Consider the following 25662-nt stretch of genomic DNA (forward strand, 5'->3'; position numbering starts at 1 on the left):
TAGTACTTTAAAGAGTTAAATTGCATTAAAAATTTAGAGGAGTTTTTAACTATACAGACTTTAAAAACATTTGGTATTCGTACCATATGTTTGTATGTATGCATGCATAGTATGCTCATCTCTTGTATAGATGACTCAACATTAGCTATACAAATATCTAATACTAAAATCTATCGTCTCCCTTGCTTCTGAGAGAGCTGCCAAATATGCGCAGGACTATCGGATGTTCTATGTTGCACGATCTTCATGCCTAGTGGAGTCGGTGTAAACCGGCCCTTGTTCTCTCACATCCCGAAACATGGAAAAAAAGAACTAAGACCCTCAGATGAAGCACCTCCCAAGATCCATAATAACAGTGAATTGAATGAACTCATAGTCCCGGGATTAGAACCAGCTTCGACTTGTGGTGGTAGCTCAGGTTGTCCAGGAATCTGAACAGGGTTGCCAGACTGGCTCGTGTTGTCATTTCCAGAGTGTCCTTGAGGGCCAGCAGCTTCTCCGGTCCCATTTGCCTGCACTTCTTGGTTGGATCCTGTTCTCAACCCTAGCCCAGAGGAAGGATCTGTATTAGCTAGGCCCGGATTTCGGGTGTTCAATCGTCTAATGTGTAGAGTAGATGCAAGTATGGTTGAGGAGGTGATATGGAAGTCTGGATGCTGCTGAAGCTGAGATCGCCGGTTTTGCATAAACCTTTGAACTGCTGGTACCTAAAAGAGTAACATGCCTATAAGCGCTAGAAATGTAATTTTTATTTTAATGAAATATAAATCGGAACTATGTTATTCCGACATACATCCAGACATGACCAAGGACCCACCAAACACGTCGAAATCTTGAAAATTTTGAATATACTCTTTTCTGAAACATACCGGTTGGAGACATTCATACCCAACAAGTAACATGGATTCAGGCCATTAGATTTTTCTTTGCTCGTATTCTCTTCTTGTGTTATAAATTATGTAAATTTTTACATTTAATTAGAATTTTGAATTATAAATGCACATAAAAGGAGTAATAAAATTTTATATGCAAATCATAACGTAGAAATGAAGATTGCTAGCTCGTTCAATGATTGTTACCTCGAAACGATTCCAGAAGTACAGAATAAGGTGCTGCATGAATGCTGCGGCTGTAGAGAGAGCCAAGTATGAAAAACCTGGAGAAATTAAACTACAGATTTCAGATAAGATAAACAAATTCCAGCAAAGCAAATCGTATGATGACAGTATCGGATCATACCGTATGCATAGGAGAAAAAATAAATGTGAAACACCAGAAAGTAAAGTGAAAAGAAGCGAGGAAAGAACTTCATTGATATTGGTGTCCGAACACTGCAAACAGAAATAATCATATTAAATAGGTTGAAATTACAAGTAAATTCCTTGGATGCGTATTCATATATCGTGCATATTAGACCACACCCAATTAAAAAGCAAAAGAAGTCAGATTGAATATCTAATTTAAGTGTTATGATTATATCGTACAGTAGTCGAGTGCTATGCACTCGTGTCCAACACAATATCAACAGGGGTATTATTTTTTTTTTGATAGGAAAATAGCCATGTCAAACACAAACATGTATCTGACATACATCTCAATCCAAGTAACGTTGAGAGAGAGAGAGAGAGAGAGAGGGACCTGATCAGTATAAAAAGCTCACATAACCAGACAAGAATTAGAACCATGAAAGCCAATAGTTGATCATCGTAGAACTCAAACAGAAAAAATAGGATGCCGATCATAATCTGCAAGACAACAGCACCATCCTTTTAACGCCAGTGGCAAATGCTTGGAAGTTCAAATGAAAAGCCAAGAGATATTTTAAATCAATAAACAGGCTCAGGGGAGTAATTATTATGAGATAAGTTGAAATAAGATTTATGCCTACCGGTACAAATACAAGAGATTCAATTACGTGCACAAATATCAACTGAAATGTCGGAAGCCTATGTCGAGCATGGTGTTGAAGCTGCACTGCAATAATTTGAGAAAAGGAGATCTAATTCATATTTGAAGACTGAAGGAAAAATGATGCATTTTAACAATGTCAAAGTGCCTCCACCTAACCCAAGCCACAGATTCATCCATCAATGTAATCTGATCGAATGACTCCTTGGGTCAAATATAGGCAAAAACTCAACGTAGAGAGCCTAAACAAAAATGAATACCAATCCTACAGGATTTAAAACTCTTAAGGGTGACAAATTGGTATCAATTTTATAATCATGAATTTGTTCAACAAATTGGAAAGAATGCAATCCTATGGCTGCACAAACTTGCATAGCTTGCATTATGAACCTGTGAACTTCAGCATGCGAGTCTGAGTTTCCCTCAATGTAAATGATACCGACATGGTTGTTGTGAAAAATACGAACAAAGACATCATGAGCACACCACACTTGGTGACGAGATAGTCTGCATTGAACCAAATAAAAAAATTAACTTCCTCCAAAGAAAATTCCATCCACTTGTGACAAGAAACATGACAATTATATATTATCATGTTCTATTGCAAAAGGGTCAAGGGTTAAAACCACATCCTTGGACATGGTCAGCGGCATTTTAGTCGAAGCCAGGGGATGTCCTAATAGCAAAATGTTACATAGACTTGTACCCGACATGGGTATGGAAATATGTCCCTCCAAGGATCCTCCAAATATATGAGAAAACTTAGAAAAAAATCAAACATATCCGTGTCGGACTCGTACACGTATCAGACATTCACACCCGAGTCCGAATAACATATTTTTGTTGTAGCATTAGATGGCTAGTGTAATAAAATGCCTTAATATGTGAAAAGAAATTAAAACTACAAACCTCCAAGTCTTGCAGAACCATCAGGCAATTCTTGTGCATAACTAAGATTATAGAACTCCTTTGTCTGAAAATTATAAAGATAACCTGCAATACAGTTTCAAAACATGCGTAAAGAACAAATATGGACAAAATAACCCCAAAATCACCATGCAGAAAGAGCAGCAAACATGAAACACCCCAATTAATGCATAAAGCCCATCGTCATAATGCTAATCTAAATTTAGCATGTAACATGACATATACAAGATAGCCAAAAATCAGCCACAAGGAGACCGGAAACATTCAGTACAAAGAAAAACCACCATCAGGATTAAAAGGATGTGCAGCAAGTCAGCATATAATCTCATACTGACGACTATCAGGACTAGGGTTAAGTACATAATGTTACAGGCATGACTGCTAAATATTATCAGGTATATAAAGAAAATTACCACTCAAAGATGTTAAGCGACTAATAAAGTGAAAGCTAAGCATGAAAACATAAACAACCTTAAAATGAAATACGCTGAAACATCTAACAAACTGCATCTAATATTGTTTTATAGACGTGTAGTTACAGTGTAAAACTCAAAAAGCTATAGAAGAAAATTGTGATGCTGCAGTCATGTACATGTACAAGTATTACCTTGACCAGGATGATGCAATAAACTATTCATCATAATAGTGTCATACCCAACAAATCTATTGATGAGAAGTTGCTGCCACCTGCAAATAAAATGGCATTAATATATGGCTTTTTTATTCTGTTTATTTGCAGCACCCACACGAGGATTAAAATATCTCAATCCACAAAAAGAAGAAAATGGGAGTTGCAAACAGTAAATTTCAGCACATATTACCTGTTCCCAAAACAGGGATGTCGAGCTGATATGCTAATATTAACCGTGCGTATGTTATGTTGAGACTTAGCCGCTTCAGGCAGCAAGAAGTAACCCTGCAGCAGTAGCACTACTTTAAAGGTAGGATACTAAACTTGAAAAAATGGATATTTTTTATCCATACACAATATATCATTGAATGCATCAAAGATCCTACAAAACAAGAGAAATTCAGACAGATAAAAAATACCTTTTCCAAAGAGTATAGATAAGTTGGTTCAAATGCTTTACTTCTTTTCTCAAGCCACTGCACTGAAATCAATATCACAAATATTTATGAAACCTAAGAATTTATGATTATTTCTAAAGTTAAAATACTCATAATTTGACCAAGAGAACAAGATGGGAGGATGATATGATGTTATCTACCTGCATACGAGTTAAGCTTGTCGAAGTGTAGTATATGCAACCATTTAGGAACATCAAGATTTAGATGTAAACCTGTTATATTCTGCATGTAAGAAGTTCAAGACTCAGCAAAGAGAAGATTAAGCCATGAAGAAAGGACATGCTTGCTTCCTTGTTCACTCACCAACAACTTATGAAAACTTCCAAAGATCTGAACTGCATGTCTCCAAATGAAAGATAAACGTCTGGACCACTTTTTGCCAAAGTGAAAAACAGCTGCTTTAAATTTCTGTTTTGCTGATAAAAAGAAACCATTACATGTCTCCTTCTCGCTTTTAGCAACAACATCGTCAATATTTGACTTAGAGATTTCACCATCGGTAGAGCTTTCTGCATGCTGCTCAATAAGTTCACCATCAGTATTCCAAAACTTCAATGCTGATTTTCCCTTCCTAGCACCAGAATCAAACCAGTTCAACCAAAACTTGGCATCCAATAACATCAACCCTTCACCATCACCACTTGCAACTTCTACAGTTTCAGTTACGGTTTTCAAATCAGGGTAATTTACATCAACAGGTTCAAACTCATTTCTTGACCACAATCCAGCACTGGTTATCTACAACAAAGGACAAATTTGAGGTCTAAGGTGCAATACATTATATTGAATAGATCTTGTCTCTTGAAAATTTATGTATCGTTTATAAATTCTAAAAAATAAAAGCTGATATCTTACCTTAATCTGAATAAGTTGCACTTCATTTAAATCAATTCCAGAGAGCTCACTTGAACATCCAGGCTTCATATGCAAAAAAGTATTACAATTCGTTCATGTTTTCCTTATATGTCAAGATAAAACTTCTAAAGCCATCCCTCTCCTACTTATACAGCTGAGCAAAATGGTGAGAAAGCCTACAACCTACTCATACCGAATTGAACCAACCCCTATCACTGGCATACAAGTTCATTTCCTATAAAAATATCAGTTTCCTAATGCTATTAGCAATCCCGCTGACGCTATTTTCAGAAACAATGAATCAGCTCAAGCTATTTCTAGAATTAGAAAAAACATATTCCAAAGGGCGTTTTGATTCATTGCGATCATCAATTGTACAACTACAATCAGTTGATCAAACGGTCGGCAGTAAGTGAACCATTTTCTCAAACTTTGATTACAAAATTCAGTGAGTTGATCGAGTTCAACTTTGACAATAATAATAATAATAATAAACCGCAACAAGTTGGAATTATGAACAGTGAACATCAATTGAATCTAAAACAGTGCCAAGCTAGATATACCCAGAAAAATTTAGCTGAAATTAAATCGACGAAACTCTTCCAAATCCAATAAAGCAATACCCAGAACGAAAAAAACAGATAACATAAACCGCGTGTAAAGTGTTTGAAATACCTGCTGAACATAATTGGCATGCATAGTAACGAGAATACAGAAGGAAGTAATGGCAATGAAGAGATAGATATACTCCAAAGCTATCCTCACTCTTGGCGTTAATATCTGAGAAAATCTCCCTTGAACCCTCATAAATGTTTGCTCTGGATCCATCTCCCTCCAAATCACTCTCCGTTTCGCGGCTTTCAGATTAAACGACCATTTTTCTTTTTCTTCTATTTTGAGAAAATTTTGTGAGTTTATATTACGATAGCTGCCGGATATTGAAAATCGTTTGGGGATTTTGGTTTGACCGCAATTCTTTTTCTCTTAGGTTAATCCTATTCAATAATTTTTAATATATTTTTTCCTTCCGATTTTAAAACTTATCTTTAATTTATCTGTAATCTATCTGATTTTGGTGAGTCAATTAAAGAATTTTTTTTATATGAAAAGACCCGAATTCGAAATCTTATTTAAACGATATCAAATTATTTATTATTTAAATCAATCACTGTTAAATTATTTTTAACATTTAATTGTTTTGATTCATAATTTTTAATATTTTATCATTTACGAATATAATTAGATTTTAAATAAAAATCACTAATTAACTAATATTCAATTAAATCTCATTAATTGTAGTCATTCTTGATTACACTAACAAACATTAAGTTGAAAAAATATTTATACTCCTACCATCCTCCTGATGATTAGCACAAATGGAACACTTGGCATCCTTCTGCGAAAAATGTCTTTGGACACGTTTTGCGTTTGGTCATGATTTATAACTTTTTTAATACGTCATCTATGATCTTTTCTTGGAATATATAAATTATTTCACATTTATAAGTTTTATTTAAAATTACTATAATTTAAATGTTGATATATATTTTTTATTATACATTATAGTAATTGATTATGATCCAAGTATACAAATAAAATTATTGTGATTATAACAAGATATATTCAACTTTGATGAACTTGTACATGCACGGAATATGTCTATAACATTAAAGAAATACAAAAGTATTGTATTTAGGTTAGAGGTATGGGTGGAACACAAGTTGGACAAGAATGAGTCATGGCCCCCTTAAAATTAAAAAAAAATAATTTTGACTTTTAAATTAAAAAAAACAATTTTGCCTTCCCAAAATTTTTTAGAAATTCAAATTAAATTTTATTTTTTAATGTTCTTATTTAAAACCCCTCCTATAATTTTAAAAAAATCTCATTAAATCTCTCAAACTTTCAAAAATTGTAGTCAGACTCTAATTTTTTTAGAATAAAAATATAAACTAAATTCGTTAAAAATTTTAAAAATTTTAATTTAAACCTCTGAATTTTTAAATTTTTAAATTGACCCTCTCAAACTCTAACACCGATTTCACTATGGAGGAATCCAAAATCACATTAAATCTGTCCATAGCTGAATAACAATCCAGTCAAGAAATGGACCCCTAAGATTTAATGTCTATGCTGGCGAGTAGTAATGGCATATTATACTTGTCGTCAACTTTGACCTATGCTGGATATATAATAGTCATAGTAAGTAATCCACCCTAAATTGATAATAGTAGTTATTATTAATCTAATAAGATGATGTGTTGATCTTTTAAATAAAATGGAAGAATTTAAATTTTAATGTTACGAATAGATTTAAAAAAAATAATAAAAACATATAATTTTATAAAAAAAATAAAAAATATCTAAAATTACAATGAGGCTTTACAATTACCTTTGTAAACTAAACACATAATTAGGATATTTTTTCATAACTATTAACACAAGAAACTAATCACTTAAAATCATATAAGAACCATACAATAAAAAGATGAAAACCCCATACAAAAAAACTCAAACAATAGGTAGATACAAACAGATATAATTGCTACGGTAAACGAACCACAATAGGGGATTTAACTACTGAAAGAACATCGGTAAATGTTAATCAGAGCCAAGCATCGCGAGAAAACTATTTACGAATGCATATTGTGTATTCAAATCTAATTTGAGGGTTCATAACAAGAAAGATCATTAGGATAACAAATTAGCGTCATATTGATCAGTCGCGGTGACATCAAATCCAACCACGAGAAAAATAAATGAAAGAAACAACCAAAGATCGAAGAAGAACTAAAAAATGTGTTTTAAAAAAATATGTGATATAAGAAAATAAAAAAATTAACGGCGACAATCAACACTAAGGTTGATGTTGTAGCCTACCAATTAAAGATAAAAAACATAAATAAAATTAAAATTAAAATATCATTCTTATATTAAATATTTATAAAATTTGATGTAAATTAATCTATGGATAAATCATATAGCATCATACCGTCAACTTTGACCTATGGATCGATAACAGTCATGGTTATCAACCTACCATAAAATGATAATAGTTATACTTGATCTAAAGGGGGTGATGTATTAGATCCTTTAAATAAGATTGAAGGGTTCAAATTTTAATATTATGAAAGTGGAAAATTAAATTTAGGGTTTTTTTTTATAATATATTATTACAGTATTCAAACTGGATTAATAAATAATAGTTCAATTATCAATAATACTATAAAGAATAAAAATAATATACAATTTCACATTAATTATTTAGTTTTATCAATATATATATATATATATATATATATATTTTGAAGTTAGATAATTACAAATATAAATATAGTTCTAATTAGAAAATATAATAAAATCTTTTTCAAACACGTTAAATCAAATCTTTTTCAACATGTTAAATATTATATTTAATACACTAACACAACATGATCGTAAATGCAAGAAAGTTTTACCGTAAAGTATATAATATTGATGCGTTTTTTAATATTTGAATTTAAAATCTTAATTAAATCTCACGAATCAAACTATATTAATGACTAAAGGGACGATTGTTATCCCCATAGAAATCAGGTTAGAGTACATTGTATGTTAAGAGTGTTTGAACGTTTATTATCAGATGAATTGAGAGTATTTTGAATAAATATTATTTTGTAATTACCCTTAAATTAATAAAAAAAATCTTAATTAAATTTAAATAATTTTATATCAATTGATGTAAACACACACTTAAATTTATATACTGATTATCAACATGGGTTGGTTTAAATGGTAATCAACTTGATATTGCTTAAACAATATCTCAAGTTCGAGTCATTTTCTATGCAAAAAATCTTTACTGGAAGACTCACCCACCAAAACCAGATGTGCGACACAGATTAGTCTGAATTAGTCATTTTAAAACCTTAAAACCAGAAAAACAGATTTTGATTCATGTTTGTTATAACAAAATATAAACCATGTTTTTATTCTCAAACTCATTTGCTATGTTTTTTTTAGTTTCTGTAATACCTTAATTTTGTCTTAAAACTAAAGAGGGAATAAAATGAAGACCAAGGAGAGAGACCCAACTTTCTTTCATTTTTTCCACGCAACTGGGGATATTTTATGCTTTCTGATTGGCTTTTAAAGCTCCCAAATTAAAATAGGTAAAAATATTTACTTGGACATTATATTTTGTTCCCTCTTTAATTTTATGACAAAATTAGGGTATTATAGTTGTCTTTCTTTGCTCGTATGTTATGTAAACAATTAGGAAGCAAAAACAAATAATGATCTAATTTTGTCTAGTTATGATGTTCGCTCCGCATATGGAGCTCCAATTCTTTGTTTGAAAATAAAGGATTTAAAAAATGACATTGTTTCTTCATGATGAGGGCGTCGGATTAATCTAGAGATAATTTATTCCCTTTATAATTTTAGAAAAAATTAGGATATTACAATTTCATTGCCGAATGAAACTCCATAAATGGATAGAAAAAATATTTTATTTAATACATTAATAATACATTATTATAAGGATAAAAGAGTTTATTCATGAAGTATTTAGTATTATTGTAGTTTCACGGACTTAAATCTAAAGTTTTAATTAAATTAGAATAATCTCGTATAGAGTAGTTTAAACAAACATTTAACAAAAGGGTAAAGTACAAAAATAATCCCCTTACTAATATGGAGATGTTTTATTGAGTCCTACAACTATTAATAGTTATGAATTGGTCATTCGATTATAAGATAATACTTTGTTGAGTCCCCAAACTATTAAAAGTTATAAAATAGTCACCCGACTATTTATATATTTCAAACTTGTCCTTTTATGTTAAACAATTGACGACAATTTGAGCTGGACGTTAATCTGTTGACTATGATATGGTAAAATCCGATCTCAAAATCTCAAATGAATATCTTATCTCAGTCAACAAGTTAACGTCCAGCTTAAATTGTAATCAATTTTTAACAAAAAAAGGACTAATTTGGAACATATGAATAGTCAGGTGACCATTTTGTAACATTTAATAGTCGAGGGACTCAATAAAGCAATACCCTATAGCTGAGGGACCATTTTGTAACTTTTAATAGTTGAGTGACTCAACAAAATAACACCCTATAGTCAGGGGACCATTTGTGTACTTTACCCTTAATAATAATATAACACATGTTGAGACTTTGGTCCCTGGCTTGGAATAAAGCACAATAAAATGAAAAATCATTGCTCTTGATCATTCCCTATAATTTTTCTATAGTTTCTTGTCCATAATGAAACCCCATAAATGCAAATTATAGTTAGAGCCAAGGATGGCGACCGTCTCCATACAAATCTTAAATTTTTATATATTTTAAATATTTTATTTGTATTTTTTATTGAAAATGTATTTTCGTCAAATTTTATAAATTCACTCTCTAACGTAAAATCATGCGTTCTTCCCTAGCTAGAAACATATTACTTAAATGATTTTCAGCATTTTCCCAGCTTCCATTCCATTAAAATGCATGAGAAAACAGCAGTCAAAGAAGGTTTGCCAGATTAAAACAAGTGGGGGGGGGAACACGTTCAAGTCCAACTACCCAACGCCCAACACTACACTATATATATTCGCGCTAACTATAGTAATTTTGTACATCTTCATTCATGACCCTTGCTCTTCTCACTCGTGGATTGTCCCCACTAAACCCTGACTTGAGGCATGGATAGAATTTTATGATAAGCGGAACAAATATATAAAATTTTAAGAGGCGTAAATATATTTTTAATAAAAAAATATAGAATAATATCTAAAATATATAAGAATTTAAATTTTTTAAAGGGATGACGGCCCTCACCTATCCTTTCTAGGTCAATTCGTGCTTGACTTAACTTGATCCATTATATTTTACCTCATGCTGAAAAATAGAACAAAATATGAATTTAAAAAGACTTTAAAATAAATACATTTTTGTCCAGATCCTATAGCAACCAGCTCTGGTTGCATCAACTAAACCGGGGTTTCTTTGTCTAAAGAGTTGATGGCAATTGCTGGTCATGCACTCAAGACTAACATCACCACATTGGGTCCCCTTGTGCTTCCTATAAGTGAGAAACTTTTGTTCTTTGTCACATTAGTTGCCAAGAGGTTCAATGCCGAAATCAAGCCTTATATCCCAGATTTCAAGCTCGCATTCGACCATTTCTGCATTCACGCCGGAGGCCGGGCCGTGATCGATGAGCTCAAGAAGAATTTGCAGCTTCTCCATGTACATGTTGAGGCCTCTCGTATGACGCTCCACCGGTTCCGTAACACATCATCGAGTTCGATCTGGTACGAGCTGGCTTATACGGAGGCGAAGGGGCGGATGCATAAAGGGGATCGCGTTTGGCAGATCGCTTTCGGAAGCGATTTCAAATGCAACAGTGCAGTGTGGTTGGCCCTCAACAATGTTAAGCCCTCAGCTAGTAATCCATGGGAAGACTGCATTCACAAGTATCCAGTGCAGCTTACGCTGTAATAGCATAAGCTGGTAAATTCTCTATTTAGTAACGTAATGGTGTCGTTTTACTTGAATAAATTACCGAGTCTTGTAATTATGTCTGAATGGTTGAAATGTTATTGTAACTGAGCTGCAGAGTCAGCATGCCATTACATATATTAGTATTTGGGACTATTGCTGCAATGAGGAAAATCAATTAATATATATAAATGGTCCCGACAATAAGACAATATTTTGTTGAGTTCCCGACTATTAATAGTTACAAAATGGTTCATCGACTATAGGATGATGTTTTGTTGAGTCCCTCAGCTATTAAAAGTTACAAAATGGTCACCCGACTATTCATTATGTTCTAAACTCATCATTTTCCGTTAAAAAATTAACAACAATTTGAGCTGGATGCAAATCTGTTATATAATAGTCGTTTAAGATTCTGAAATCATATTTTATCATATCTCAGACACAAGATTAACATCCAACTCAGACTATTGTTATTTTTTTAATGTAAAATGACGTATTGGGAACATAATGAATAGTCGGGTGATCATTTTGTAACTTTTAATAATTAGGGGGACTCAACAAAGTAACATTCTATAATTGGGAGATCATTTTGTAACTTTTGATAGTCAGATGACTCAACAAAGCAACACCCTATAATCAGGAGACCATTTGTGTAACATCATCAATACCAGGTTAGTGGCTAAATTGTAAGATTTCAGAATTTGGTAATAAAAGTAGAATAGTTTAATAGTTTAATGATTTATGTGGAAATAAATCCTAAAAGTTGTTAGTAATTATTAAATGAATTAAAAGGCAAAATGGTCATTTGACTTAGAAATGAATAAAGTAATTATATATATATGAGGATAAGGTTGAGAGATTTCTCCACAAATCTCTTCACTCTTCGCTTTTCATTCTTATTCTTCTCCAACTTGAGACATCAAAGCAAAGGTGAGTTTTCTGATTTCTTGGTTGTTTGTTGATTTTAAGCATGGGTTTTGATCATTAGATGATAACTAAGCTTAAGGAAAGCTTAAGTTATCTTATAATCAAAAGATGAAGAAGTTATGAAAGATTTAAAGAAAATGGGTTTCTAAGTGAGTTTTTGAAATAGAGTTGATAAGTTGGATTTGAAACTAAATTTGACTTGTCATAGGTGTGAATAAGAAGTTATAAGTGTTAAATCAAAGTTTGGATAACATGGAAAAATTGGTATGATTCTTAGCCTTAAGAATTTGGATGAAATATGGAAGATTAGAAGGTGTTGGAATGATAGGAATTAGTTAAAATTGTTATAGATGAATTTAGTAGCATAATAAGGATTTTATACATGAAAATTTGGGTGAAGTGTTGATGATTTTTGGATGAAATAGTCTATTATGGGCAGGTGCATTGATGCACTATGAGTATGTACTGATGCACTAAGATAAATTTTGAAGGTGCATCGATGCATCAAGGGGTGCATCGATGCATGGATATGTCGAAGCTATTTTGTGTACCGATACACTCCTAAAGGAAAAGTGAATTTTTGGTTCATTAAATTAGCCTAAGTTAATAATATCAAGTTATAAGGTTTAAGCTTTTGATAATTGTCTCGGAAATTATGTTTATGTAGATATTGAGCCTAAACAAGTTCCAGAACAATCAAAGAATTATGATCGAATCAAAGCAAGGCTAAGGTGAGTGCAATTTTAATTGTACTTATGTTATTGAGCGAACATTGGCTTGCGATGAGCCAGTGATGGAGTTACTATGGTAAGAAGCGACTCCTAAAATGTTATTTGATTTGTGATTCTTATATGTGCATGAATACATGAAATGGATATAGGTTATTGTATATGTTACATGATTATATGCATAAGTGATATATGCTATGAGACATGACCAATGTGAAATGAGATAAGTTATGTGACTATATGAAAATGTTACATGATCTACATGCTTTCATGAATATGCAATATGTATTACATGTTGTATGAAACGACATAGATGTTTACACATACATGTGGTATGTGACAGAAGAAAAGGTACATGTGATATCAAGAGAAATGACATGAGTATATGAATATATGAAACGCAAGAATAATGCCCATGGTATATAATACGATAGCTATAGGTATAGTTGGCATGCCAAGAGTCGAGGGTTCTACGTGGTCCTTCGGGATGTATATGTATCCTTTGGAACATTTACAGGGTCTTTTGAGACATATTTGATTCATTGGAATATATATATGGTTCTTAAAGAGTGGTCCTTCGAGACAAATACAATACATAGGTCCTTCGGGAAAAATTTCATAGCCCCTAGTGGGACCTCATACGAGCTGTGGTGACAGCATAGTGCACAACCTCAATAAACTCGAATACCTTGAGTTCTCAGTAATGTACATGGGCTTACGAAAAGGTATAAAAGAGCTTGCATTATTACATGTTATCATGCTATTATTATTTACATAGAATCATATGTGACATGATTGAATGATTAGAATACATGTTCATATGGATATGAAATGCATTATTTTTATTATATGTTTTATATGCCTCACTAAGTCAACGACTTAGCGTGTGATTGTTTCACACGTAGGTTCCGAGAAGATGAAAAATGATCAAAGCTAAGCAATACAGGTCAGTTCTCCTTTCCAAAGATCATATCAGAAAAAAATTAAATAGTATGTATTTTGTAATAAGGATAGTGGTTGGCATGTAAATAAAGGTTTGAATACGATATGTTTTAATCGGTTTTGTTAAAATCATATGATATAGTTTTGTAATGTTTTTAAATGTGTATATGTACATGGTAATTTTATACAAACGAAAACTTGGATTTTTATGAATTTATATGTATTTTATCGAAGTTACTGTAGCAATGCATCGATACACAATTAATATTTGAAATATTTCACTGTTCATACGTATAGTACTGTTCACAAATACATATTTTTTTTCTTAGATTTTTATAATGAAACATAATTTAATTGTATTTTATTGTATTTTCTTATTATAAGTTCAAATGTTCAGTTATTTTGTAAGGAAATTGTTTTAAAAAGTCAATGTGACATCTCAGACTCGTATTCGGGTCGGATACGGGTTGGAGTGTTACAATTTGTGTACTTTACCATGTTATTTAGTATATTATCATTTAGAAAAAAGATTTTTATTATAAAAAACTCGAAGTATAATTTTTTCTTCAATTTTAAGAATTATCAATATATAATTTTTTTAATCAAATATTCTAAATTTTTAAGCAATTAAATAAATTATGAGCATATGTTTAGATAACAAATATTATAATATTTAATTAAACTAATAATCAAAATATATTCATATATGTTTGAAATAAATTTAAATATAATTTACATATAATACAAATTAAACTAACTCAGTAATTAAATAGATGATTGTTATATTTAGAAATCTCAAGTTTGAGAGCATCATATGTCAAGGGGAATTCAACAAAAGGGAAAAACTTACATCGGTGTAAGTTATTCCTTTTATTTTCTAAGTAACATGTTTTTTAGTCCGACTTGTTAATAATAGCTCTTCGTAGAGATATTTTTGAACAAACATCAACTCGTATTCAAGCAGCCTTTCGTGGTTACCCAAAAAAATTTAATATTACCATCATCATGTAGAAACGTTTTAATAGTTTGTTAAATGAAACAGTTACTTACTAGTGACTTATTTGCAAGCAAGATTAGCTCGTAGAATTTAAAATTTGTCATAATGTTTCAAGCTATTATACGAGGTGAAATAGTAAGAAAAAGGAATGAATTGGCTTACCATGCTTTAGGTTCTATGTTTCGTGTTCATGGTTTTCTAAAACCAGCAAAGGTACCACAACAACGCAACCAAAAGTTTTACTATCAAATTTAATTATAGTGAAACTGTGAAAGATAATAATAACGTTCCCACCGTCACCAGTTGCAGCAACAACACCAGCCATGGTTATTGTAGCGAGAATCGACACTATGTTGATGGAGTTAAGGAGAATGATGTTCCAGTTATCTAGTTGTTCTTCGACGTTTTTATCATCTATACTCTATCGGCTACCACCTCTAAAATAACATAAAGTTGTAAGGTAGCCATTGAAACATACGAGTTTACCTGAAACAGTGGTGTCTCGTTAACCTTTTTCGGTTGGGATCATGTTGATGAATCCATCTCTAGTTTTCGATTCTTTAGATAATATCTTGGGTTGCAGTTTAGGAGGTGAAAGCATGATCGAAGAAAGCTTTGGAACGGACATAAATGCATCTATTTGCTTTGAAGAAGAAGATACAAGAAAGTTGGAACTTGTAAAGAAGCCAAATATGTTTAGTGATGATTTTGAAAGAAAAAAATATAAATTGGGTAACAAAATGGAACTATAGGGATAGTTGAGTGACTAAGTATATAATTTACCCTTTGTGTTTTTAACGGAGTTAACGATTTCGGGCAAACGAAGTAACAATTTAAACTTCAAGAGACAAAACGTCTTAAAAAATACTTTAAGAAATAACTCGGTACAAATGAGGCAACGGTGATATATATATAGATATATATATGACGTCTTACTTAACGAAAAACATGGGGCAATTAATGTATAATATAAAATTGAAAGATCTTATTAAATTACATTTCTATTTAAGTACTTCACCAACCAGAAAAAAATGAACAAGTTGATATATTTATAAGATAAGATTGAAATTGTACTCTTTTGCCCCAAAGACAAATGGAAAATCCATGTCTTTCTGTCGTTTATCAGTTTCTCTCTTCCATTAATCAAACTCCATAAATGGATATAGTCAAAGATGATTGGCTAAGGAGAAGAAGAAGAGAGTAGAATGACTTTGAATGTATCCCGAAATTCCCAACTACCAACGCCCAACTCCCAATTTTCATCCATGATCAGTGAGGGGACTTTGTGATAGAGTTTGGGGAATCAACATAAAACTTTAAAAAATATAGAAATTAAAATGAAAATTTTTTAAAATTTTTAAAGAGTTTAATTTATATTTTTTTCATAAAAAGTGGAGTCTAATTTAAAAAAATTTAAAAATTTAAGAGGCTTAATAAGAATTTTTCCAACTCCCACCTCTCGTTCATTTCTAAAACATAATTCGATAGTTAAATTCAAGTTTGATATCTAATCTATTAATCTTTAATTAAAAAAAATTAGTACCGAAATCGATCCATGTTAGTAGATATTCATAAATTATTCTTCTATATATACCACTCTTGTTCACAAGCAAAACCCAACTCATTTCATCAACCCTTTACTTGATTCAAGAAAAATCCAAGTTTTCTTTTCTTGTTCTGAAAGAAACCTAAGCTTTTAAATTATGTCAAGAGATTTCTTACCAAGTGTCAACTTGAAGTATGTCAAACTCGGTTACCATTACTTAATAACTCCTCTTTTCACACTTTGTTTGATCCCTTTAATGGCTTTTATCATCGTCCAAGCATCGACGTTGAGCCTCGACGACGTCCACCGATTGTGGCTTCATCTTGAACAAAAACCCGTCACTGTCACCGTGTTCTTTGCTCTCATCGTGGTCGGGTCAACCATTTACATCATGTCCCGAACACGATCCGTTTATTTGGTGGACTACTCTTGTTATCTCCCTCCTCCACATCTCAAAGTCGAGCACCACCGGTTCATGGAACATTGCAAGCTGATGGGTGCGTTCGATGGTTCCAGTTTGGAGTTTCTAGGCAAGATATTGGAAAGATCGGGTCTCGGAGAAGAAACATGTGCCCCTGAAGCGATGCATTGCCTTCCGCCGAGACCGACAACGGCCGCTGCAAGACAAGAAGCAGAACAGGTGATTTTCGGTGCTTTAGATACCCTTTTTGCCAACACTAATGTTAAGCCAAGAGATGTCGGAATCCTTGTCGTTAATTGCAGTTTGTTCAACCCAACTCCTTCCTTGTCTGCAATGATTATCAATAAGTATAAGATGAGGAGTAATGTTAAGAGCTTTAATCTAGGGGGTATGGGGTGTAGTGCTGGTGTTATAGCCATTGATCTTGCTAAGGATATGTTGCAAGTTCTTAGGAACAGTTATGCCATTGTTGTTAGCACTGAGAACATTACACAGAACTGGTATTTTGGTAACAAGAAATCGATGCTGATACCGAATTGCTTGTTTCGAGTCGGGGGTGCCGCGATTCTGTTGTCGAATAAATCCGCGGACCAAAGTCGGAGCAAGTATAAGCTCGTTCATGCGGTGAGGACACATATCGGAGCAGATGATAAGGCGTTTAATTGTGTTCGACAGGAGCAAGATGATGATGGGAAAACTGGGGTTTCTTTGTCTAAAGAGTTGATGTCAATTGCTGGTCATGCACTCAAGACTAACATCACCACATTGGGTCCCCTTGTGCTTCCTATAAGTGAGCAACTTCTGTTCTTTGTGACATTAGTTGCCAAGAGGTTGTTCAATGCCAAAATCAAGCCTTATATCCCGGATTTCAAGCTCGCATTCGACCATTTCTGCATTCACGCCGGTGGTCGGGCTGTGATCGATGAGCTAGAGAAGAATTTGCAGCTTCTCCCTATACATGTTGAGGCCTCTCGTATGACACTGCACCGGTTCGGTAACACATCGTCGAGTTCGATCTGGTACGAGCTGGCCTATACGGAGGCGAAGGGTCGGATGCGTAAGGGGGACCGCCTTTGGCAGATCGCTTTCGGAAGTGGTTTCAAATGTAACAGCGCAGTGTGGTTGGCCCTAAAGAATGTTAAACCCTCAGCTGGTAATCCATGGGAAGGTTGCATTCATAGGTATCCAGTGAAGCTTACGCTGTAATCATTCAAAATTCCATGTTTATTTTCTTAGTGCTTCAACTTTGTTGTTCCTTTAAACTTAATGGCTCCTTAAATATTCTAGTGTAGGTCACTTGAGAGCTTACAATGTCACTTTTTGGTTGAATATCAAGGCTTTAATTTTACTTTCAACATCATCTTGACATGCTATTTTGGTACCCATCATTAAAATAATTAATGACACGTTAATATTACTATTAAGTTTTTAACGATTAGGTACCAAAATGAAACTTAAATTAAACGTTACATATGGTTTTGGAAAAAATTGAATACCTAAACAGAACAAAAATAATAAACTTGTAGTTTATCCTAAAAAACTACAAAAGATTTTGTCTTTCTCAAAACAGAATATAATAAGTTATAAAATATTACGATAGAACTATAAGCTCCACAACAAAAGTAAGCTCCTTTTATTTATATTGTCAGAGATTTACTGAAGTGATCTAAATTCAATTGAGTGTAAATTTTTAAAGGTAAGCACTTGAGCAATATTATATTAATTGAAGTTGTTTGATCTTATATTTAGTTTTAGTATATTTAGTACAATATCACTTGTGGATGCATTTCTAGATTTGAAGGAACGACATGTTTTATTATGATTATGTGATAGTTATGTCTTTGAAACCTTCTAAAATCGTACATTTATTTTATTGTTTAATTTAATTTAATTACTAATAATATACTTGTTATTTTATAGAAATTATATAATTAACATACATATTTAATGTTATCATTTATATTTTTTTTAAAAAATAAATCAATAATAAAAACAAAATTATATATAAATTTAAAGCCATTAAAAAGATCCGAACTATTTTAAGATTATGTTCTGGCTCCGTCCCTGGACAATATTGTCTCGTCATAGAAGACATCATAAACTCCTCCTATGGCATATAAAGATTTAAAATAATTATCGTCCCTTTTCGTTACTGTTGACTATCGTTAGCCTTCGAAATCGACAACTGTTTGATCCAAAATCGTATCGAGAGACTCGCTTTGACATGATGATTTCGGATATAGTGGTTGTTTCACCATAAAATGTCCACAAACACATGAATCTCGACTGAAACTTTTCAGTTTCCTCACTTTCGATCTCCTATTCATTGACTTCGGAGCATGTTCTAACAAAATAGAGGTTGCATTCGAACTTAGTGGGTCGAGGCGAATCGACCGATGAAATCTGGGATCGAACGACCACCATCTACGGTCGTCGGTGTTTCGGTTTCCTTACTTTGATCGGATTCAAACTCAATGGGTCGAGACGAAACGACTGATGAAATCTGAGACTGAACGACCACCATCTAGGACCATCGACGATGGCCTCCAACAATGATGAATAGTGGACGAACCCCATAAGGATTTAATTTTATATTTAAATTTTTTTATATTAAATAATAATAAAAATATCATGTCATAACAAAATAATAATAATAATTTCTAGTGACCAAACAAGAGTGATTCTAAAGTTCAATGATTAAATTGAAAAAATTGAAAGTACACTAAATAAAATAAGAGAGAGTAAAGTTCAGAGAAGAATGATGTAATTTACCCTAAAGAATACGCAGAGAGAGAGAGTAAAGTTCATAGATGAATGATGTAATTTACCCTAAGGGTACGTTTGGTTCACGGAATATAAGATTACCAATAGGAATAAAAGATTATTAGGGAATAGAATTACTGGGAATATTGTATTTTGTGTTTGGTTGGTTTAGAATGAATGTAAGATTACCGTGCTTGGTTAAAGAAATAAAAAATTATTAGAATATATATTTTACCTAATTGTCATTATTATATATTGTTTTTTAACAAGTTGAATTCTACTATAATATTATTATAATTAATTTATATATTTTCTTTAAAAATTTTAAATTAATATAATTAATATAATTTTTTTACAAAATTGAAAGATAAATAGGTTTAATGAAATGGTAAAATTTTATTTTAACCCCTGAACTTCATATAAAATTCTAATTATAGACTTTTTTGTAAATATTAAATAGTTTAAGGATAAATTTGTAATTAAACCTTCGTAGAACTTTTATTATTCAATGACATAAGAATGATATTTTTGAAAAAAATAAATTTTAAGGGCATTTTAATCCAAAACACCGATAATCCAACAATGCTTAAGGGAAGGGAGGTAATGACATTCCTGATAATATACCCCAAAAATTCCACCGTTAGTAATAAAAGATTACTGGGGGCTTGGAATGTTGGCCAACCAAACGGGAGAATGAGATTTCATTCCCCCAGTAATCTCAGATTACTTGAACCAAACACCCTCTAAGGGGCTGATTGGTTCAATGAATGTAGGATTCCCATGGGAATGGAATCCACATTCCCATGTTTGGTTGGTTGGGAGTCTCATTCTCGATAATGTTTTATTACAAATATTAGATTTTTTGGGATATATTACCGGGAATGTCATTACCTCCCTTTCCTTAGGTATTGTTGGATTACCGACGTTTTATACTAAAATGCCCTTAATTTTTTTTTCCAGAAGTATCATTCTTCTGTCATTGAATAATAAAAATTCAACGAAGGTTAAATTACAAATTTATCCTTAAACTATTTTAGATTTACAAAAAAAAATCTATAATTAAAATTTTATAAGAAGTTTAGGGGTTAAAATAAAATTTTACCCTTTCATTAAACCTTTTTATATTTTCAATTTTGTAAAATATATATATATATATATATTATGAATTTAATTTTTTTAAAGAAAATATATAAATTTTTCCAACTTGTTAAAAAAACAAATATATAATAAGAACAATTTAGTCAAATATACATTCTAATAATTTTTTATTCCTTTAACCAAACACGATAATTTTACATTCCTGCTAAACCAACCAAACACAAAATACAACATTCCCAGTAATCTTATTCCTTGGTAATCTTACATTTCCAGTGATATTCTTACATTCCGTGAACTAAACGCACCCTAAAGGGGTGTTTGGATCAGGTTATGTGAGATTACCGGGGGGAAATGGAATGTGATTCCCACGTTTGGATTGCAAAGATTCTCAACCCCCGGTAATAAGTTATTCCCAACAGTGGTATTTTGGGGGCTTATTACCGGGAATGTAATTCCTCATTCCCTTAGGTATTGTTACATTCCCGGAGTTTTGGACTAAAACGCCCTTATTTTTTTTTCAAAAATATCATTCTTATGTCGTTGAATAAAAAATTCTATGAAGGTTAAATTGCAAATTTATCCTTAAACTATTTTAGATTTACAAAAAAAATCTATAATTAGAATTTTATATGAAGTTCAGGGGTTAAAATAAAAATTTTACCTTTTCATCAAACCCATTTATCTTTTCAATTTTTTAAAAAATTATATAAATTTTATGAATTTAAAAATTTAAAATATATATATATATATATATATTATTATAGTAGAATTATAGTAGAATTCAACTTGTTAAAAAACCAAATATATAATAAGGACAATTTGGTAAAATATACATTTTAATAATATTTTATTCCTTTAACCAAACAATGTAATCTTACATTCTTGCTAAACGAACCAAACACAACAATGCAACATTTCCAGTAATGTGTTAGGTAATGTTACATTCTGGTAATCATATTTCTGCTGATAATCTTACATTCCTTAAACTAAACGCACTCTAAAGAATATGCCCTCGGATAAACTACTTTGTTTAGCCACCCAACTTTCAACATAACTTTGTTTTGGCCATTTAATCATAAAAAATCATTTTTATCCATAAAATTTTAAAGGATAAATTATAGGATTACTCACTTTCATTTATGTTTTATACACTTTTTCTCACTGATTTTAAGAAACATAAAATTTGGTCACTTTTGTTTTTATTTAATTAAGATATGTCAATGAATGTTAATTGTCGTTAGACCTTTAATAGTTCGTTGATATGGCAAAGTGAATATACAAAAGAGTAAATTACACAAATAGCAACTAATGTTTGAGTAAGTTTTTAATTTTCCCAATTGAAATTTCAAAAGTAACATATTGGTAATTAACGTTATCAATTTGTCACAAAATGATCACTCTACCGTCATCCCGTTAAATTGATGATGTGGCAATTATAGCAAAGAGGTTAATTTTAGTGTTACTCCTAAAAATACATTTAAAACATCAAATAAGTCCTTAAACATCAAATAAGTCCTTAAACAATGATTTCATAACTAATTTATCCCTAAAAACTTTCTAATTCCCATTTTTTTAAAATACCCACCACCACCGTATTCCTTCCCTCTCTCACCTCGTCAACTCCCAAACCCAAACGCAGTTGTCTCAACTTAGCCCCCTCCCAATCTGACAATAACAACCCTCAAACTCTCGACTCCATAGTCAAACCCTCGATTTTCCAATGTATTGTTGCTCCTTGAACGACATGATGCCACTTAGTTTTTCTTTTATTAATTTGAAATAGGTAAAAAGTAGTATCCAAAATCCATTCAAAGATAGCTCGTAACTATTTAATATTGTATGTTCACACTCTTGATATTCATGAAGCTCTAATTCGAGAAATAATAACAATTATTTTACTACTGAAGTCGCTTGATTCGTGCGACATAATGCCACTTGTGATCATATAGGATAAGCCACCGTATTTGCTTGGAACACTCACAGTTTTTCGGACGTTCAGGTTCAAAACCACTGGCATTGCATGAAATCTTTTTGTATTTTTCACTGATATAATGGAAATTTTCAATAATTTTCAATTTAATTTTTTTAACGTAATTATATATTTTTGTTTGTGATCTGATTTCTTTAATCTCGTTTACAGTAACATATATAATATTTTAAAAACTATCAAGGCAATTACATAATGGAAAGCTTGGTTAATTTCATCAACTTCGTGTTTAAGGATTTACTTGATGTTTTAGTGACCAATTTATTACTCGGAACTCTCTATATAAATTTTAATTTTTTTTTTCCATTTCAATCACTCTCAAATACAAACAACAAACACCCATCGCCCGAAAAATCAAACTCCTTCCTTTCTTTCCCCTTCATTCGCTGGCAAGGCGGTGAAGCCCACTTCCGAAATCCAGGGAAGTGGTCGTGTTCCCATGAGGAAAACTAAACTAGAAAGTTTTTTTAGTAGATTAGATATAAAATTATTGTCTAAGGATTTATTTGATGTTTTAGTAATCAATTTGTTACTTTTGAAACTTTAATGAGCAAAACAAAAACTTACTCAAATATCATTTGTGTAGTTTACCATTTCAAGTTTATATATTCATTGTGTCACGTCTGTAATCTGTTAAAGGTCTAATGACATCTAATCTTGAAGGACCATCTTAATTAATTAAAAATGGATATGACAAAATATTATATATATTTTTTTAATTCAATTAAAGAAAATGTACAAAACTTAAATGAAATTGATCAATCAAATAGTTTATCCAGTTTTAAATTTTGCTCAATTAATTCACTCACACATTAAATCTTTAATGCCAGCATCAAAATGCTATGTTTTGGGGATTTTATTTTTAGAATTAACCTAGATTTTTAAACCTTTTTCCGTGATCGACATCTTTTATTCTCGTTCAACTATTGTCGACCGTTGTTTGTAATATAACTGCTATTAAAATATTCCTTTCTTTTAGTTTTTTTTCTCAAAATAAATAAAAAAGATTAAATATATAAAATGTATCCAACCTTTGTATGTTTTTTTAGTATAATGTCTAACATTTAATTCGTTTAAGTTTAATATCTAACGTTTTATTTCATTACCCAAAATAAATCAAATCGTGACGGCCGTTAAATTTTACCGTTAACTCATTAAAAATATAACCTGACATATTTTTTTAATGTTAAAAAATGATTTGGGGGAAATATGGGATTTGGCTGTTAACCCATGGCCGTTATTGGCCTTGACGTCGTCGGGATTTGTATGGGGGTGGTCACAAGGGCCGGTTAGGGTCGTACTATGACTCCGTTGGTCGTAGGGGACTTCGACAGCCCCTTTTCCATCCGTTTTTCGACTGCTTCAAGTCACAGCTAGGTGACCGTGAGAGTCGCCAGCCCTTGTGACTGTTGTCGGTAAGTTCCGTAGCCATTGTTAAGTTCTACATTCGCTGGCAGATCTTTGAGAGGAAAGTAAATGGAAATGCAGGAAGGGAAAATGGAGAAAGATTTCCTGTTTCAATGGGGAAACAGAAAGAAGCTAAGATGTCCCAACAAACTAAAAAAACAGCACCACTTTGGCAACACTACCAGCAGCAGCGGAGGCGGCGGCACTTCCACGACGCCACAATCTTTACCTTTGCCCAACAAGAAAATATTCTCTTCGCCTGTTGTCAATCATCTCAAAATGTAAGACAAAGAAAAAGAAAGACAATTTCTTCACTTTTTGTTTATAATGTTTTGTTTATTGATTACCCAGAACTAGTAAATGAGTTTACAAGTGTAATGAATAGATTTGTGATTTGGGTTTTTGTGACAGAAATTCGGATTTAGGAACGAATAAACCAAGAGCGGCATTGACATCACTGGAGAAGGAAGATAGGTACTATGCAACAAGGGGATCAGGTTCCTTGATGTTGGATGATAATCACAATAATAACACAAAGGCTTTGATGGATCAACAAGTTAAGGAAGATAAAAGGATTGTGTTGCCCAGATTGTTTACCACATTATCTAACAAAGAAAAAGAAAAAAAAAATTCATGGCAATGAAGGGATGTAAGCTTCCTCAAAGATCTAAGAAAAGGGCTAAGTTAATCCAAAGAAGCATTCTCGTGAGTTCAAATCTACCCTTTTAATCTTTTGTTGGGTTTTCATCTCTTTTGTTTTCTTATTTATTGGGTTTGATCTTGTGTAGTTTGTGAGCCCAGGGACATGGCTATCAGACATGTATCGGGAGAGGTATCAAGTGAGGGAGAAGAAAACTTCAAAGAATGTATGAATAATTTGGTTTTCGCATTTTCACAAACATGTTTTTATCGAATTGTCTCTGGGTTTCGATTTCGATGTCATCTTATTTGATTTCACCGGTAGCCTTTAACCGAACCAAACCCTCCCTCCCTCTCTGTCGAAAAACGGATGGAAAAGGGGTTGTCGAAGTCCCCACGACCAACGGAGTCAGAGTACTGCCCTAACCAGTCGTTGTGACCAACCCCACACAAATCCCGACGACGGCAAGGCCAAGAACGACCATGAGTTAACGGTCAAGAACGATCCGTTATGACTTGACCTATTTTGAGTAACGAAATGAAACGTTAGACACCAAACTGAAACGAAATAAACATTAAACACTAAACTAAAAAAAACAAGCATAGATTGCACACCTTTTGTATATTTAAGCCTAAATAAAATTCAAAATCAAAACTTCAACCTTATCTTAATTTGATTTATATTCTTCACCATTTAATCAATATGGAATTGAGATATTTACTTTTCTTTTCCTTCTCAATCTCTCACCATTCAAATTTAAACCTCAATCTCTCACCATTCAAATTTAAAAGAAAATAATCGGGCGGATGAATCATATGAAGACTAGAAATTTGAGTTGGAGATAAAATATTTAGAATTGTTTACATAAATTATCACAAAATTTAGGGTTGTAAAGAAAATTAATGGCCAAGTGACCTAAACAAACGAAATTTAAAAGT

The 25662-nt window shown here is 32.1% G+C and overlaps 4 protein-coding genes across 4 annotated transcripts; 3 read left to right on the top strand and 1 right to left on the bottom strand.

Annotated features, from left to right (window-relative positions):
• Positions 1-35: 35 nt before the first annotated feature.
• LOC120160453 (membralin-like protein At1g60995) lies at positions 36-25452 on the bottom strand. The gene is made up of 16 exons (XM_039170867.1): positions 25446-25452; positions 5755-5762; positions 5455-5615; positions 4780-4842; positions 4228-4662; positions 4065-4146; positions 3886-3947; positions 3657-3751; positions 3443-3522; positions 2818-2901; positions 2299-2415; positions 1889-1974; positions 1639-1745; positions 1240-1331; positions 1080-1156; positions 36-707 (listed from the first exon to the last, which is right to left on the bottom strand). The coding sequence occupies exons 3-16, from the start codon at positions 5605-5607 to the stop codon at positions 285-287; spliced, it is 1956 nt and encodes a 651-aa protein (XP_039026798.1). The 5' UTR covers positions 5608-5615; positions 5755-5762; positions 25446-25452; the 3' UTR covers positions 36-284.
• On the top strand, positions 10763-11276 carry LOC120160455 (3-ketoacyl-CoA synthase 9-like). Its single transcript, XM_039170870.1, has one exon. It carries the CDS (start codon positions 10786-10788, stop codon positions 11263-11265), a length of 480 nt encoding a protein of 159 aa, XP_039026801.1. The 5' UTR covers positions 10763-10785; the 3' UTR covers positions 11266-11276.
• LOC120160454 (3-ketoacyl-CoA synthase 9-like) lies at positions 16557-18050 on the top strand. Its single transcript, XM_039170869.1, has one exon. It carries the CDS (start codon positions 16566-16568, stop codon positions 18033-18035), a length of 1470 nt encoding a protein of 489 aa, XP_039026800.1. The 5' UTR covers positions 16557-16565; the 3' UTR covers positions 18036-18050.
• On the top strand, positions 24154-24956 carry LOC120160575. Its single transcript, XM_039170961.1, has 3 exons — positions 24154-24365; positions 24496-24640; positions 24873-24956. The coding sequence occupies exons 1-3, from the start codon at positions 24154-24156 to the stop codon at positions 24954-24956; spliced, it is 441 nt and encodes a 146-aa protein (XP_039026892.1).
• Positions 25453-25662: the final 210 nt, after the last annotated feature.

The sequence above is a fragment of the Hibiscus syriacus genome, unplaced genomic scaffold, assembly GCF_006381635.1.
Source record: "Hibiscus syriacus cultivar Baekdansim isolate YM2019G1 unplaced genomic scaffold, ASM638163v2 tig00111392_pilon, whole genome shotgun sequence".
In the NCBI taxonomy this organism is placed as follows: Eukaryota; Viridiplantae; Streptophyta; class Magnoliopsida; order Malvales; family Malvaceae; genus Hibiscus; species Hibiscus syriacus.

Bases quoted from the DNA above. Each gene is read 5' to 3' on its own strand.
- LOC120160453 (XM_039170867.1), bottom strand. From the start codon at position 5,607: ATGGATCCAGAGCAAACATTTATGAGGGTTCAAGGGAGATTTTCTCAG. The intron at 4,663-4,779 runs GTAAGATATCAG...CCTTTGTTGTAG, and splicing joins TGCAACTTATTCAGATTAAG to ATAACCAGTGCTGGATTGTG. The intron at 1,746-1,888 runs GTAGGCATAAAT...GTTGTCTTGCAG, and splicing joins AATCTCTTGTATTTGTACCG to ATTATGATCGGCATCCTATT.
- LOC120160455 (XM_039170870.1), top strand. From the start codon at position 10,786: ATGGCAATTGCTGGTCATGCACTCAAGACTAACATCACCACATTGGGT.
- LOC120160454 (XM_039170869.1), top strand. From the start codon at position 16,566: ATGTCAAGAGATTTCTTACCAAGTGTCAACTTGAAGTATGTCAAACTC.
- LOC120160575 (XM_039170961.1), top strand. From the start codon at position 24,154: ATGGAAATGCAGGAAGGGAAAATGGAGAAAGATTTCCTGTTTCAATGG. The intron at 24,366-24,495 runs GTAAGACAAAGA...TTTTTGTGACAG, and splicing joins GTTGTCAATCATCTCAAAAT to AAATTCGGATTTAGGAACGA. The intron at 24,641-24,872 runs GTTAAGGAAGAT...GATCTTGTGTAG, and splicing joins AGGCTTTGATGGATCAACAA to TTTGTGAGCCCAGGGACATG.